Source organism: Drosophila busckii, chromosome 4 (genome assembly GCF_011750605.1).
Source record: "Drosophila busckii strain San Diego stock center, stock number 13000-0081.31 chromosome 4, ASM1175060v1, whole genome shotgun sequence".
NCBI classification, from domain to species: Eukaryota; Metazoa; Arthropoda; class Insecta; order Diptera; family Drosophilidae; genus Drosophila; species Drosophila busckii.
In genome coordinates, this window is record NC_046609.1 from 293,648 (window position 1) to 311,059 (window position 17,412).

General features: G+C 33.4%; 2 protein-coding genes across 13 annotated transcripts in view; both read right to left on the reverse strand.

Moving 5' to 3' along the window:
- Positions 1-1,325: 1,325 nt before the first annotated feature.
- Positions 1,326-3,124, reverse strand: LOC108607354 (forkhead box protein O1-B). Of its 2 annotated transcripts, none has more exons than XM_017998048.2 (4): positions 2,707-3,124; positions 2,482-2,647; positions 1,737-2,396; positions 1,326-1,672 (listed from the first exon to the last, which is right to left on the reverse strand). In XM_017998048.2, the coding sequence occupies exons 1-4, from the start codon at positions 3,102-3,104 to the stop codon at positions 1,385-1,387; spliced, it is 1,512 nt and encodes a 503-aa protein (XP_017853537.1). In that variant the 5' UTR covers positions 3,105-3,124; the 3' UTR covers positions 1,326-1,384. The 2 variants fall into 2 exon arrangements, with proteins under 2 accessions (XP_017853537.1, XP_017853536.1); XM_017998047.2 differs by having other exon boundaries at positions 2,464-2,647; positions 2,707-3,123.
- Positions 3,125-6,644: 3,520 nt separating this feature from the next.
- LOC108607389 (protein pangolin, isoforms A/H/I/S) overlaps positions 6,645-17,412 on the reverse strand; it is a 34,886-nt gene continuing 24,118 nt past the window's right edge. For 6 of the 11 annotated variants that reach the window (XM_017998148.2, XM_017998147.2, XM_017998149.1 and 3 more), the window contains 4 exons: positions 16,656-16,848; positions 16,312-16,477; positions 13,772-13,841; positions 6,645-9,133 (listed from right to left, as the gene is read on the reverse strand). In XM_017998148.2, coding sequence (XP_017853637.1) covers positions 7,699-9,133; positions 13,772-13,841; positions 16,312-16,477; positions 16,656-16,848 — 1,864 coding nt within the window. In that variant the 3' untranslated portion in view covers positions 6,645-7,698. Of the gene's footprint in view, positions 9,134-10,558; positions 11,023-13,771; positions 13,842-14,730; positions 14,888-16,311; positions 16,478-16,655; positions 16,849-17,412 lie in introns of those variants that run through there. The other 5 variants (XM_017998150.1, XM_017998143.1, XM_017998152.1 and 2 more) reach the window with 4 other exon arrangements.

Below are 17,412 nucleotides of genomic sequence, written 5' to 3' on the forward strand. Positions count from 1 at the left end.
TCTAACTAATCTCTAATTTATTGTTTTTCTCATTCAGATGTACCGGGTTTGTTAGTTATGGCGCAGTTTGTCTTGTTGACTAATAATATATAACATATGATGTCTGCCACGCCTCCCTGTCACGTACAACTTCATGATATCCAATTCGATTTTTTATAAAAATGTCAAAGCGTATGCAAGAGGGTCAGCTAGCCTTGTGTTAGATATTAATAGTTAAGTAAGTTGAAGTTTTCTGTGTAAGTTAGAACAAAGTCTGTTGTAATCTACTATGAGCATGCGGTTTACGCAAGGGGACAAACATACATAGAGTCATATTTCAGAATCGACCGATTAAGAGATATACATGTATGTACATATAAGGTAATTTTGTTATGTAAGGATCATTTGCCCAATGATTTATAAGCCCGATAACTGTAAATTGATAGCTTACTGATAGTCAGAGAAACATGTCTACTAAATATGTAGTTTACGATAGAGGAAAATACCTAATTCAATTACTTCTGTTAATATATTGAAGTGATCAATGTTGTCGATCAATGTTGTTAGTGATCAATGTTGTCGATTTAAGTCGAATATCTATAAAAAGACATAACTTTACAGCTTTAAATAAATTAAATTTACACAAACTAAAAAAAGCATTCTAAACAGCATATGTACATACATTGGGAATATTAATATTACAAATACTGGCTTGGGCTTGGGAATACCCTTTTTAATTATATTAGTCAAAATAAAAGATTCTTTGGAATTTATTAACTAAAATCATTCTAAATAACGTAAGTCTACATTTAATATTGAAAGCCATGTATGTAGTTCTTACGGATTTAGTGTAAAAGACAATTTGGTATAGCCATAAGATTACTCACTTATAACGCTTACGGCCATTTTTTATTAAGTTATTATAAGTTAATTTTTCTAGATGAAAGGGATTGAGCAGCATTTAAAGGTAAACATAAATAAATGTTCATTATAATCCCAGGTTCTGAAATATAGTTATATTTTTGTATGTTCTAAAAAGTCAGAAAATAAATCGACTGAATTGGGTATTCGTGATGACTTCTCTTTAGAATTCACAAAAGGTTCTTGAGCAAACTGACGTGGCAAAGGCAATCGTTTTAAAGTTACAAGTTAAGTTAAAAAATACTCTGTGCGGATTATTACCGACTTTATTGCGCATTCAACACTCATGTTCCAGCTTGAACTATTGAAGACACTAATTTTTCTAATTTCAGTTTATTTTGCTGATCAAAAATATATCAGAATGTTGCATATCCAACACACCATGAAATGGAAAAGATTTGATTTTACAAATATTGTGTAGATTATATAATATATTCTGAATTTTTACAGCATATTTGAGTGACTAAAAACATATTTTGGTCAGCTAATAATCTCTGACACATACGTCCAACAGGTTATCCAAAATATCCTCGTTCCGACTAATTTCGTTGTTGTGGAGGTAATCAAAAGGTTCTTCAATCCCGATGTCAAGACCATCCATGTACGGCCTGAAGTTCGAGTAATCGCAATTTATAGTTAAGCTGCTGGGAACTTCTGGTCTAGTTATATCCGATGCATTCATGTGAACAGACGTAGCATGTACATCAGTGGACTTATTAGATGATATAATCACATTTTCACTAGCCAATGGAATCTCGTCGTCTGCATATATCTGTAAAGCGAACAGAGAAAGTGTAAATTGGACAGTACAAACTAGATTTGTAATTTCATCAAACCATATTAGGGCAAGAGAACTTATTTAGGCTGAAGGATTCATCTATGATGCCCGTAGTGCTGATTATAATAGTTCCAAGTTCATATTGCTGTTGCGTATAGACACACTCACTATTGCTAAGCCCCATTGACTCCAGAACATCGGTGCTTGGGCATAGCAATGTTTCTTCCGAATTCGTATCAATCAACTGGTTGCGGGAGCTGGGTGATGGAAGTTCCAGTCCTACTTCGGTCCCGCTTAAGGTAAGGCACTGTTCTCTAAAGTGTGTCGGCCGAACTTCTTGCTGCATCTCTAGGACCGACTCGATAGACATTCCCATTTCCTCGTTGCTAAGTGTGTCCGCCTTTGCATGTGGGTGTTTTCGATAAAGTAATTGCATAGATTTTATGTCCGAGGTACTTGACAAAGTTTCGCCTTGAACATGGATCTTCCTGTTATTTTCCATTTGCTCGAGTAAATTTCGTTCCTTTTCAGTTTTTGCGTTCACTTGGTTCAATCTTTTTGGTTTTGTCTTCAATTGTGCCGCTTTACGATTACGAACACGTTTTCTATCGCACTTCTTCAGATCAACTCCCAATTCCCAATAACCACCTTTACCCTTCTCTTCGCGCTTTTGATTGCGAAAACAATGGTGCAGTGACAAATTGTGTCTTATTGAATTCTACAAGTGCGAAATAATAATTGTTAGTATTCGTGCAATTCATGTAGCTTAATTGTCTAAGACTCACATTCCACTTTTTACGCACCCGAAAAAAGGCGAACTTCGATTCAATCCAAGAGCAAATTTGTTGTAAAGTCACACGCCCATTTTCAAGCATTGCCATGCCTATGATATGTGAATAGTTGAAAGGTGGCTTTTCATTTACATCCGTTTTATATTTAACAGCACCCTTTTCGTATTCAACCAAATCGCTAAAAGAGAACGATTTTTTTATTGGATTATTGTCTAATGCCTTATATTTTGTTTTTACCATTTGAGTTTATTTATGAATATGTCGTATCGTTCGGACGGGCTTAGCCTTTTTGAATGCTGTGTTGTTCCAGTTAATAAGTTCGGATCTATAGTTTTTGATACATTTTTTTTTGATTCAGGATAAACAATTAGATTCCGAGCAGATATGTATTTATTCGTCGCTTTCCTTGCAGTTGACCAATCCATGGACTTTGACTTCATACTACCTTTGCTTTCATCTTCAGAACTAGCCTCAATGGTGTTTGGCCATGTTAAGTTCTGGTTGCGAAGTAGCCAATTTAAATTAGTCAATTCACGTTCCTCGTCGTCATCGGACTCGTCCAGGTGGAGGTCCAAAGGTTTTATGAAACTACATGAATGATCACGTTCTGTTGAATCTTTCATTGCTGTAATCATCCCACTGAACTTGGTTTTCGAATCTAAAATTTATAATTTTTTTATTTTTAAATTTATATAACTTTATATAACGGGGCTTGTTTTTTGTGTAAAGCCTAAATCCCCACTTAGCATCCCCACATTTCATATAATGGTCGATATTTTTAATTGGGCCTCAGTTTTCCACAGCGATGGTGCGATTGGCTCGCACAAGGGTGGCAAATGAGTGCGACTCAAAAATGGGCGTGAATAGTCGACAAAAGCTCACTCTACTCTGAGATGTTTTCTTTTAAATATGTTATTCGATCGTAAGTTTATTTATATTTTTCCACTCTCAAAACTTAAACTTATTTTATTCTTAATATATTAATTTTTATTTACAAATCAGCCTCTTACATTTCTGTATCTAATACACATTTTCCTATATTTCATAAGAGTTTAATAACGTTCTCAGGAGAACCGAAACAATATAAAAAGCACCAGATAATGTTAATAGTAATTGTTATTGCGAGTGGGTAAAATGTAAACTATTTACCGAATAAATTACGCTATTGTTGAATTATTTTTAAGCTTCGTCGTATATATTTTTCACAATTATTTAAATATATCCAAAGCAGACCGTTTCGAATGTACAGCTTAAAGTATACTGCAGTAAGGGCTGTCGATTGCACCTGTACCTGTACCCTTGTTACTCTGGTCAGCAGCGTTTTGCCAACCCTTAGCACGCGTACGTTTGAGTTGGAAATTATGGTCAATAGACTGATTGTAGATTGTAGAGGGGTTAACGTTTCCAGTGGTCGTACCCCTATAAGCTACGCCAGTGGACTTTCAAGTCCTAAAAACCTATGTCAAAGCCGACATAGAACGAACTAGCATCGACCAGAGTCCATCGGATCGAAAACGAATGAAATATCAACCCCCGAATGTTGGTGATGGACAGTGGGTCGAAGCACTTGTCGTAGGCTTCCACCCCTCAACTGTTTCTTGGACACTCGATTGTATTTTAACTCGAGGGGTAGTTAAAAGTCTCGAAACCAAATAAGGTATATCCCTGAACGTTAGTATTCCTACGCTGTGAATCTGATGTTTAATGTCTTATTTAATAATGTTATATCTGTACATAATGTTATATCCAATATAACTATTCCGATCTGCATCAATTGTAGATCAGATTTCCGTTTAATTCTTAGTTTCTGGGGACGCAGTGTAGTTGAAAAAAGCATTACACATTTGATCATTATGCGACGGAGAATCAACGGAGCAGTTCTGGAGTTCCTCGATAAAAGAATGACAGATGCCGAATTAATGTTTGGTAGAGCTGCAAGTATACATATGCACGTCATCATCATAATACGTGTCCCAGTAATTTTTTTTTAACGAAATTGATAAGTGAATATGCTTGACTAAGTTCGATAAAGTGACAATAACGTATGCGACAAAAGTCAATTTTACAGGATTTTTCTAGTATTTTAGATTTTCCAGGTGGATTTACAGTCCAATACATCCGTAAATATATACAATTAAAATCGAATATTTTGGGTGCAGATCAGAGAACGGCAAGAGTGCACGCACCACGAAAAACACAACGCGTACACCATGGTAGTACTGCCACACACAAGCGAAATTGTGGATCAGACCACAATGCAATTACTTGTGCGTATAAAAAATGATTATAGCAGCATTTTGTGCGCAGGCCAATTCTTTCCCGGAAGCAAAACACAAGAAAAAGGTTCAAAATATTTCTGCGTGCTTCTGTTTCGCTACCTGCTGTCGCGTCGCCGTCGCTGCCAATGCAGACATAGCGAGATAGCAAGCGATATTGTTTCTCGCTTATGCTTATATGCTAGCCGATTCGTTGTGGGTAAAAACACAACGGACCTTTTCTCGGATCTCTCTGGGTGTTTTGTGCGCTGCTTGTGCGCTGCACAAGCAATTTTTTGTTGTGTCCGTGTGCGTATTTTTTCCCGAGTTGTCATTGTGCGCGTATGGTCTCGCACTTGATTTTAGTGTGTGCCACCATTGTGCTTAAAAAGTGCCACAATTGCCGTTCTCTGGTGCAGATGTAGATGGTGTTTATATTTGCATCAAAAGCTAAATTTTGGCAAATCGCGCTTATGCGCGATTATGTTATCAATAACTTATGTCATTGCCACGCCTCTTTATCCATTGCACAATATAAAATAATATAGTAGAATTACTTCATATTAAAAATTTTGCTTATGGGAATTGTAATTTATTGGTTTTGTATCCATATTACAACTATATTTTATAAATGTATTGTATGTATATAACATGTAATTTGTATAGTATGTACGTATATAACTACATAAATATTTCGTAATTCTAGATATGTACGTTTTATAATGATAACTTATACTATATTAAGTTCTACTTACAGTCCGACAAGGGATATTAAAGTAAAATGGAACAATTAACCAATCAATTTAAGTTTGATATAATTATCTCTCTCTATTATTGCATAATATGCATGTACATACAAAAATGAAAAAAAAAAGAAAAACACAAACTTATCATCTTGTTAAAAATAATTTACGTATGAATAAGACAGAATTATATTAAATTAAGTTTCCCGTAATCTGTAGAGGATGTAACATTTTTATTGCATTAAAATTGATATTTGAAAATTTTCAATGCAAAATTGCATGAATATGTAAATTTTAAATGGGTTAATAAATAAAACCGTAAATATTGCAAAATCGTTTCAAGAATAATATTAGCTAGCTTAAGATTAAATTAAAACACAGAATAATTGGAAGCAATGTTAACATAAATATGTAGGTGTATACATATAAATTTTTAAATATTTCAGTTGTATTTTTGATTTATAAAATATTCTTAAATAATTACATATGATTGTACGTAGGTATATATATATATATATACACATATATATATATATACACATATATATATATATATATATATATATACATATGTATATATATATATGTATGCATGCAAGTAATGTTTATTGCGTGGTTCGCCTTTCTATAATCCACAGTTAAATAATAGTAAACGAGCATAAAAAAGCTCAGCCTGTACAATGTGCACTTATAAATGTTGTATGTAGTACGTTATGTTTGTAATAATACTCTTATACACATTCAAACTATTAAACAGTCTTTTGTCATTTTCTTTCTGTTATTTCTTTTATAACAATGGAAATTAGCATTAATTTTTACTAACCAACATACATACAATATTAAGCCCTAACAGTGAAATGACGTTGACGTAGGCCATAAAACAAGTTTTTAACATAACGGAAACGTAAATTTGCATTCGAAAATTTCAGTTAGAGCTTTAACTGTGTGTATATACATATGTACATATTTATAACAAAATTCCCGTACATGCATACACATATTTTTGTGAAGGTATCTTTTTCTGAGTACAATATTTTATCAACTCATTCTAAATAGTTTTGTATGTACGTACAATATTGAAAGATTTTTATCTGCATACATATCACTTACATATACTGAAAAATTACATTAATTGATTAAAAAAGATATTCAAATACAGTTTTTTTTATAAGCCAATTCGATAGGATTATGTTAATAAAATTAGTTATAGACAAGTTTTAATGTGAGTTATAATTGTGAAAAACAATTTTTTTATTGTGTGTTTAGAGCGAATCACTTCAAATTTTATTTAACAGCCTTAGCTAGTATGAGTTCATATGTTAGTAAGTACGTAATATGTTATGTATGCAGTAATTTTTTAATATTTTTTACAGTCTATAAATTCGTATGTTTTGCTCGTGCACTATCGCCAATACCTATATAATTACATGTGGAAATACACAAAATACTGATGATGATATTGACGATATCCAGCATTTCATTGCTACTTACATGTTTGATACAAACTTTTGTATGTATGAATGTATTACATTTGTAATAAAATTATCATAGGTCCCGTTTCTGTACAATAAATAAATGTCATAAATAAATATTCATGGAGTTAATAAGCATTCCATGAATATTATTCTAGATTAGAATTGTGTTTTACATGATTGTATAAAAACATCAGCTGGGCGTTAAACGAGTATGCAGTATTGATTTAATTTGTTGTACTCTGTATATTGTACATGTCGTTTCGAACAACTATATTCATGGATTATTACACGAATATTAATTTTCGATTGAAATGTTTTATTTACAAATACATACATATTTATATATGAATAAGCTTGAACTACATACATAAAGCATAAGCATATGTATGCTATAAATGATGATTTTATATTTTTCTATACAGATCTGATTTGACTATAATTTCTGCTTTATCTTTACTCTGGACTCCAACGTATGTAATATGATACTTATGTATTTATTAATTAATTCATAAGTCCTTATACATAAATTGTGTGAAGTACTTTTTGGCACTTTCCAATTACAATGGCCTCATGTTACAACTATTAATGGCGAAGGGATGTGCTGGATGTGTTAATTTAGTTCCGATAGTTTTGATGTTGGATTGCTGATTTCCTATGTGTCACGATACTTATTGCACAAAATTTGAGTAAGTGGTGATTAAAGGCAATGAAGATGAGAAGGCATCTGGATCGAATGTTCTATTCCGAGTCGACCGGCTATGAGACGCTTATAGCTCCAGGTTCGCTAGCATTAGGAGTCGCAGAACTGCTAGCTGCCGCAGCTGCCTCGCTTGTGCTGCGATGCTTTAATGTTGGTAATTCAGAGCCTTGCCCTGACCCTGAGTCAACGGCAATGCCAACACCGATTCCGACTCCACCAGTAGTGGCTGTTGTAGCTGCTAAGTGATTGCTGAGATGTTGATGAAACTGTTGACTAAAGTTGCTGTTGGCAAAAAATGAGTGGTGTGGAGGCGGCAGTCCTTGCGGATGAGAGTGTGCGTGCGAATATGGGCGGTGATGATGAGTAGTCGTTGGCGTTACAGTATTGTGATTATGTCGCAGGGTGGCAGATGCAGAAGCCATATTGATTGACTGAGCAGCATCACAGCCATCCATTAAAGGAATATTGTGAATAACACGTCGCTTAGTCAATTGATTAATACTCAGAGGATTGTTAATGTCATGTGGATTGGCACCAATGGGATTGCGATGTAGGCTTGTTGCAACTGGAGTCAATGCTGCTGGTGTAGATACAGCTGCGATTGCGGAAGTTGTGGCTGTCACAGTTGTTGTTGACAATTTGTTTTTACTGTAATTACTTAAGTTGCAGATGTTGTTTGTTTGAAACGAGGTAGATGTAATAGGGTTGCTATTATTTGTAGCCGCAGTATTGGAACTCGTAGGTGTGGAGCTGCTATTGCTAATGCTAGTGTTCATATTAGCTATACTGACTGCAAGATGTGTATGCGGTTGGGTGTGTGAATGAGTGTGGAACATTTGATCAACATTGCCACCCCCTGGAAGACTTAGACCCATGCCCAGATGACTAAAACGTGTACCGAGCATCATTGCACGCTCATTGGCCTTTGATGACATAGATGATGTCGAAGTTGTCGCGCTCACAAGAACTGGCCCTGTTGGCTGTTTGCCAGCTGTAGTCGTCGCCGGCGACGTAGTGCTTGAGGTATTGGGCGTGTTAATGCTGTGGTTAATGCTACAGGTTGAACCACTGCTGGATCCAGATCCAGACCTTGGCTGACTATAGGGCGTTGTCGCCGATGCGTGCTCACTATTATTAACGGAGAGAGAGAGGGAAAGCACAGATGGTGTCGCTGGACTAGTTAACATGTTTGCATTTAGTGGACTGGCTAAGCTTGTCGTTGTAGAGGGACTTTGAAGGCTCGACAATCCGCTCAGGCAGCCCGGACTAGACAGCGAATGATTCATAGATTCATTGTCCTCTGTGTCAGGCGCTTTATTTCGCTCGACTTCGTCCGCACTGCCGCAGCTGCCAGCACCTAAATCATCATCTTCGTCATCGTCATCGCTGAGCTGACTGATGTTGCCCGTATCATCCATTCCACTTCCATCTTCACCCATTGCGCCGATGCCATTCAACGCCTCCATGTATCGAATACACTTTTTCTTGCGCCTGCAAATGATCAACAATTGCATATTAATTAAATAGTTAATAGCTCTTGTAAATTAATTAAATAAAGCACATTTATATGACAAAAATGCAGTTATAAAAGCATTACACAACAAATAGCAAACAGCATGATTTATAATGCATGCACTAGGACTGCTTTAATATAATTGTATATGAATACATTGTATGTACATATAGAATATAAATATTCACAAATGGCAAATGATCGTGCAAAAATATAATATTCAGGCACTGAAACAATATGATATAATTTAAATATATTCAACAAATGAGAACTAAGAAAAACAACTGTATAAGCCTCAGTTCTTTTCCTCACTTGACTCTCTCTAACTGTTCATAAAATCAACCATGCACAATTAAAACCTCTTTTGGTCAAATACAATAAAAACAAATAATTAAATAGCAACAATCGAGATAAATGTCTTAAAATTATAAAACCAAGATAAAAAAGCCAACCACAACATCGAGGAAACATTTTCATTCCAAATTATTAAATACTAATTTTCCCATATGCAATAATTAAAAGTAACGTCAAATAATAAATAAATCGAAGACATTGTATGGTGCTCGGAATTTAATTAAAGTTATAATTAAGGGTGCAATTGAATGCACAATTTTTGTGTATATTTATTTTGCATAACAGAATGATTTTAAGAACCATTCTAATTAAAGCAACGTGGTGACATTCTTGATGTGACATTCCATTGTAAAAAAGAGGTTGAATCAAAAATAAATTTTGTAAAATTATAAATCATGAATTTAAATCGAGCCAATGTCGATAAAATATAATATTAGAAATACAAAAATATTTTGGTGAAGTAATACAATTTAAAAAGAATATTTTTTTTTCACTTCAGTATTTGGTATAAATATATAAATATATCTGAATATGTTTAATCCTTTAAATATATGATAAATTTCAAATTTTGAAAGCAAATTACATACAATATCTAAAAGGCTCGTGGATATAATAAATATGAGTAAGTATTTTATTAGATTTTTAACACAATAATTAACACACATTCTCTTTGAGTTGTATTTCTAACGAGGGTATCTGAAGTTATGTCTATGAATGTTCAACCCCTTCCCCAAAAATAATTTAAATTAATTTCACCAGTTATTTTAGCCAACATTTGCTTTTAAATATAGTTAAATATTAAATAGCAACTCATAAACTGGGATTTTAAAGATATATTTTGATTTAAAAATAGCCTCAAAAACATATTTACAAATGTACTTTTAAATAAATATAAACAAAATATAAAAATAAACAACTATTGAAGTGAGAGTAAAATTGATTCAAATTCAAATTCTTGGGGAAGGGAAAGGAACCATTTTTGGTGTAAGTAGTCTTACGTAAAAATGTGTACGACGGTAAGTAATTTTATTTAAATGTATTTACTGATTTTTGTTCAGAGTAGTACCAACTGCAGTGAAATCTATTAGATGGAAGTTTTCCTGGATCTGGCTGTTATATTGGTTGATGCTTTTGTTGCTTTTGGTTTCTCAAGTCATTTTATAAATTTACATAGGTCGGCGGTGCCTGGGGCGAAAGTTGTTGGGAACTAGCAGTTGGACCAACACCACCACCACCACCACCGCCACCACCACCATTGCGATCAGTGGAAGGCTGAGAGCAAGTGTTGGCATTAAGGGGTGCGGATCCATTTCCGTTACTGCTAGTCTGCGAGGAAGAAGATGAGGACGACGAGTTTGGCAGCATGACAGTTGCTCCCATGCCCATTCCAGGTGCCAGCATGCCAACACTTATACCGACAGGACCACTACCACCACCAGCAGCACCACAACCACTGACCATGCCACCAACACAGTTGTTTGTCGATGAAATGATGCCCAATCCCACACTGGGACTAAAGTTTGGATTCATTGATCATTCGATCATTTGGAGTATATTATTAGGGGGTCAGTAAGAGTCCAAAATATTTTTAGTTTTTGGTATAGCATTGGGAAGAAAAGTGATATATTTCATTTCAGTTACAAACATTTATTTGCTTTAATTTTTTATTTTCAAACAAAAAAGATGTGATATATTTGTGTAAACGCATTTGTGTGTGAGAGTGTGCTTGTGTAAATTGTCAATAATAAAATGTGAATTGTCATCTAATTCATACAGATTAATTACACTTTAACTAGGAAGAATTTAACCTAACTCAACTTTAATGTACCTCTCTAGCCTCTCACTTTGTTTAACATTAAAGTATGTAAGAATATAATATTTTTAAAAGTTGTTAAAATGTCAAGAAAATTAATAAAAATGTGTTAAATACAGTTAATATTGCTAGATAGACCCAAAGATTAATTGTGTTTAAGGATTTCAGGTTCAATTATTATCAATTATAAGTCAATCGATTTAAGCTCCCGTACTTCAAGTGATGTATCCAAATGTGATTTGGATAATCGAAATTTTTAACGGGATTTATTTTCGCAATAATTTGTGCAATGTTTTTAAGGTGCTACTGCAACTTTTTATTCAATAAAGAGTTTACAAATTTCATTCAATTGTGCTATAGCCGAATTAGCTTACTAAGTTTGCGCTGAACGAAATAGCTTTCAATTAGCTGGTGCTCGATGCTGCCACGTAGTCCAATCTCGATTTTCGCAGTCAAAGTTAGGAATGCAACATTTTTAAAGTAATATTTATAGGACGCGCAATAAATTTATTTTTTACATAAGTGCATCAAATTAAAAAAGAAACATTGAAAATACTGATAAACTTAAAAAAGTTGCTAAACAAACTCTTATGTAACTTAAATCTGGAAAGGTGGCAACACTTATGCCGAGTTCTAAAAAAAAAGGTTGGTAAAATGCTAAAAAAAAAAAAAAAAAACTGAAACTTAGGAAATTTCAGCACTAAAATGCTTTACGCTAGTGATTTTTGTGGTCTGTGTGAATTTTTTAACTTGGTAAGTTTGTTAATTTTTAAATTTAAATGGAATTTTTAACAAATTGTATATATAATAATTTTGTCAGTTTCTGTGATACAGTATTCAGAGAAATTGAAATTGGGCAAATAAGTTTAGTATTTAATAAAAAACAAAAACTTTAATTAATTAAACAAAAATAGTAAACAAAATTAGCTTGTTACTATTTCTGGCGCTACTTGTTCACGTTTGAGTATCCATCAAAAAAGTATGTTAATATTTTATATGTTTTTCAGGATTTTTCCAATGTGAACACGCACATTCATTTCTCGGGATGGATAATTTTGTGGTTGTTTTTTATATTTGATGCATTCATGTTTTTTCGCACGATGATCTACTGTCTAAAATATCCAAAGTCAACTTGGGCCATTTGCCCAAAAAAAAAAATAGTGTAAGCTCTTGCTTAATGTTAATGTTGGGCTTAATCACCTTTTAATACACTTTTACAAGGGATCGCAGCAACAAAATGCACGCACTCACATACACATTAGTGCCCTGGCTGTCCAAGTTAAGTCGCGTCAACTTTGGTGTCTCCTAGCTCTTATAGTCTCTAAGGGACAGGACTCAATCGGCTAAGTTTTACACTCTATGGGGTCTCTACCACCCCTTTTTCTACATGAATTTAGACAAATTTTTGATACATTTTCTATAAGTGAATGTCAAAGCGTATAAAGCTCTTACAAATTTATTAAAGGCTGAATTTCCGTAAGTCCAAAAAAATTGGTCAGTTAGTGAGATCAAATTCACTTTCATACATTCAAAAATAGTTTCTGATCACTGGACTAGATATTTTCTATATGGTGTATATAATTTTTCCAATCAGAAACAAAATTTTATGTACGTAAATAATAAATGAATCCTCCTTTTGTGCGGGATGTGCAAGCAGGAGCAGGAGGCATCGATTTTATCGTACATGTGCACATATGTATGAATGTATGTTTGGTGTGAATAAGGAATAATACGAATTCGTAATTGATTACATGCAGATTTACGTGTAATAATGTTTTTTCGTCAATTCAATATTGTGTAAGGGACTATGTAGATTGTTGTTTAGATTGATAATATGTGTCTTAGTGATTAACTGAGTCAGATGAAAAATGATTTGTATTTGAAAAACTTAAGAAAATTAGTTTGATTTATCTATGCGAAATAAACGCATTAAAACTACATCCATACCACACATACATACATACATAGTTACATAGTGTATTTATTTATGAGTTTACACTTTATAATCTGTAACGTAGTGGCGGCTGAATGAGCATATTTTATTATAGACTTGGTGCTAAATATTAAATTATATATTAAGCTATCCATATATGAAATATTAACAAACCCCGATTTAGTTCCAAATACTCAAGACGTGATAGTAACAATATGAACAATATAATATAAGGGTTAAATGGGATATGAGAAGATTTCGATAGCTAATGAAATTCTTTTAACAATAAATTCAATTCAAAGTTCCTTTCATTGATGCCTAATATTTAATCAACATGACTCTTCGACATTCCCAAGTAAGCATAAGTAAATTTTCGAAGTGTTTGTATGTAAGTGATATTGCGTGGGCGTGTGTGTACGAATATGTGTATTGGATGTTCTGGCATGTAGGTTCAAAATAGATAAAACGGGCTTTATCGTATATTTAGAAATTACTAAAGCTGAACATAAAACGTACCTGCAGGGCTTGCACCATTGATTCTGTTGATCCAATCCGAAGCGGGCACGACATTTTTTCATATTGTTACCTAAGAAAAAGAAAAGTTGTGTAATCGTTTGAGCACTTCGATCAAAATAACATGAGTTTAAAGCGTTAGTTAGTTAGTGATTAGCCTATATGTTGGTTAACATTTGTGATTAATCATAATTATTATTATCATTACTTAAAGCATTTATAAAATGAGAATTAAAACGTAATGCAATAATTCCTAGGCAATTGTAAAAAGGATATAATTTAATTTGAACATACGTAATACATAGGTAATTAATGCTTGAAGTGTAATTATTTTGTAAATTTTAACTCATGCACTGATTGTTATTGATGCATTTTACATATGTATAAAGCAGGCACTACAACTATACTAGATGAAATGAAATTAGATGAGAAGAATTCGTCGATCAGACACGCACACACATATAAGTAGCATGTACGTATGCATGGCTGTACATACATGAATTGTATATACATATTTATATGGAATATCTTGACGATTTATAGGTGCAAGTGGATGAGGTATAAATGATTTCGAAATTATAGGGCGAAATACACTCGGCTTAGCCGAAATAGATTGCCAAGAAACCTGCCTAGAAAGTGTGATGAATTGTTCCTATGCAAGTTCCTATATACTTAAGTCAATTGGCGTTTTTTTTAATTATTCTATTAATGTTTGTTTTTTTTTAACCATTTTGGTTTAAATTATAAATTCCATTTTTGATATTTTTATTATCTTTGCAGTCGGCTTTGGTTTATTATTAGCATACATACATGTGTATATACATTTGTGTATGTATATATACAAATTCACTTTCATACATTCAAAAATAGTTTCTGATCACTGGACTAGATATTTTCTTTGTGTATCGATTTTTTTATATGATATATACGATATATTTAGAGAAAGAACATGAAAATCTAACCTCCAGCGTCGGTGGCGTCTTGCTTCCGTTTCCGCTTCTTGCCGCGTGAGGCGTTTGTGCGTGAACTCCAATCGGGATACATTTGCATGTGCAGTTGGCGCTCCCGTCGCGCCAACTCGTAATACTTGGCTTGCTCCTCACGCCCCAAGGCATGCCACTGGGCGTGGGATTCATTTCGCAAAAAGCCATAATTTGTGTGAGTCAATCGATACAATATATTGTAATTGTTTGGTAAGATATCGGAATTAACGTATCGATCAGATATTGTTTGCGTTATGCGCAAATCAAAATTATGAAAAATAAAGATAGATAATAAATGTATAAACATTAATTAAACATTTTTCTTAAGTTGCTACAATTTCAACTAAGTTTTAATTCGTCCGATATTGTAATTGTAAGAAAATCTCTTGTGTGTCGATCCATACTTTGGAATATAGTTATATACGACACAATCACTATTATGATATGGTATGATACTATCGATCACAATACGATTTGTCCCAGCCCTAAAAGTTCACAAATTAATTCACATTATTTCCGCGCAAAATCGTTGGAAAAGCTTTGACGGATCGATCATGTAGTCGGCTTCGGGTGCATGCATTCGCCAATTTGAAGTATACGCGTTTAGGTACAGTATGCTTAAAACGTTTATTTAATATGATTCTTTTACTTAAGAATCTATGAAAATGAAAGCATTAAATAAAATGATATGTATTCTGGATTAGATTTCTCGTAGAGTATTCTTTTCAATTTCAATGCCAATTTCAGAAACTGTGTTCGTGTGGGCGTAAGTGTCTTTGTTTTAATATCTAATTTTTTTTCTTTGCCAATTGAAGCTGGATTACCTCTCCCTATCTACTCTTTAGTTCATCACTTCATAAGAATTGTGTGTAATCAACCTACAGATGTATAAGCATATGAACGCACTACTTAAACAAAAAACGTTTGCTTTAACAATGTAAGAATTTGTACATGGTATTAATTTATAGCGATCGGATTAATTAATGTACATAAGCTTCGGTCTTCCGAATAATATTGTAGTGCTACAATCTCAATGTAAATAGGAATTCTGCATAAGAGAATCAGTCTATATCTTTATGATTTGTAGCGAATTTCTAAGTACAACTACTATTATTGAACTAAGTTACGTCATAGTTAGGCCATAAAACTAAGATTGTCTGATATTATTTAATTTTTTATTTTCAATATTTGATCTTATATTGTTCTCAAATGCGTTGTTCAATTCAAAATTAAGCTACGGTACGGAGCGAATGGTTACGAGAGTTAATTTTAGACTATATTTATTTACACAAATTACATAAATTAGAAATATTTTTATCGAATGTTAGTTCTTGTTTGTGTGTTAGTATGTGTGTGTTATTTGCTGGTATAACTTTTGTATGGGTAATTGTTAATAACAGCGAATAACGAAAACGAATAGCATAACGTATAGTGTTTAATGTAGTGATAGGTAAGATTTATGTATTAATGCTAGTATGTGTGTGTGTGTATGTGTGTGTGAAAGAATATGATTGTTTGAGGTGAAAGATAAAAATGATGTTTGACAATTTTGTGCAATACCTCCCGAATCCGAAGTCGATCTGTCTTTTTTACGCTTTTTCTTTTTTGACACGTAACCGTAGTTATCTCGTGCACTCCACCCCGGATACAACTCCATATGCAATTGACGCTCTTGCCGCGCCTTTTCGTAATATTTGCTTTGTTCTTCGCGGGAAAGCTCGTGCCACTACAAAAGTACGATGAATCAATTAATGTTGGAAATTCAGTCAATTTATGTATTAATGTTTTTCTGTTCGTATTTCCTTTTCGCCTTTCATCTGTGATTATTACGATATAAATTTTACAAGAAGGCAGCAAGAATAAAGAAAGTCTAAATCCCCTAAAATTTATCTAAATCTGCTTACCCGTCGTCCAAGTATCTGATTGATTGCTGCAGATTCTTTGAGTGTACACTCTGCCACAACCTTGGCCCGCATCTCCTTCATGTAGAGCATAAATGCATTCAGTGGCTTTTTGATATGTGGTTTTTTTTTATCGTTTGAGTTATCTTTACAATCGTTTGCTTGCGAATTCGATGAGCTTTTGCTATCCAAGTTTCTGAAAGTACAAGATCAGAATTCAAACTTCGAGCAAGTCACTTAAACTTAACTTAATATTAATCTAATAAAACCCAGATTATGAAATAAGAGAGATATATAGAAATTACACATCATAGGGGAAATAAATATGGTTTTTGTTCAGCAAACAAAATATATTAAAAAAAAATGTTTTAAATCAATCAGGCAGCAAAATAGTAACAAACAAGGAATAAAAAACACATAAAAGCTCAAAACTTTGACTATATGTTTTTTTGAAACTTGTACACATGAAATGAGAAAATGGTTTTTTTATACACTTTGACATTTTTGTAAAAAATGGAAAAAGGGTATCATGAAGTTGTGCCAAATGTATGTAACAGGGAGAAGGAGGCCGTGGCAGACCCCATCAAGTATATATATTCTTGATCAGCTCGACGAGCTGAGTCGATATAGCCATGGTCGCCATGTTCGATATAAGGCAGTAAAAAATCTTCAAAAATCTGAAATAAATCACAAAATTGCCTCATCAAGCTTTCGACCGATGTGGAAATTTCAGAACGATCGGAATTATTTATATTTCGAT

Bases quoted from the DNA above. Each gene is read 5' to 3' on its own strand.
- LOC108607354 (XM_017998047.2), bottom strand. From the start codon at position 3,104: ATGATTACAGCAATGAAAGATTCAACAGAACGTGATCATTCATGTAGT. The intron at 2,648-2,706 runs GTAAAAACAAAA...GTTCTCTTTTAG, and splicing joins TTCATAAATAAACTCAAATG to CGATTTGGTTGAATACGAAA. The intron at 2,397-2,463 runs GTGAGTCTTAGA...TCGCACTTGTAG, and splicing joins GGGTGCGTAAAAAGTGGAAT to AATTCAATAAGACACAATTT.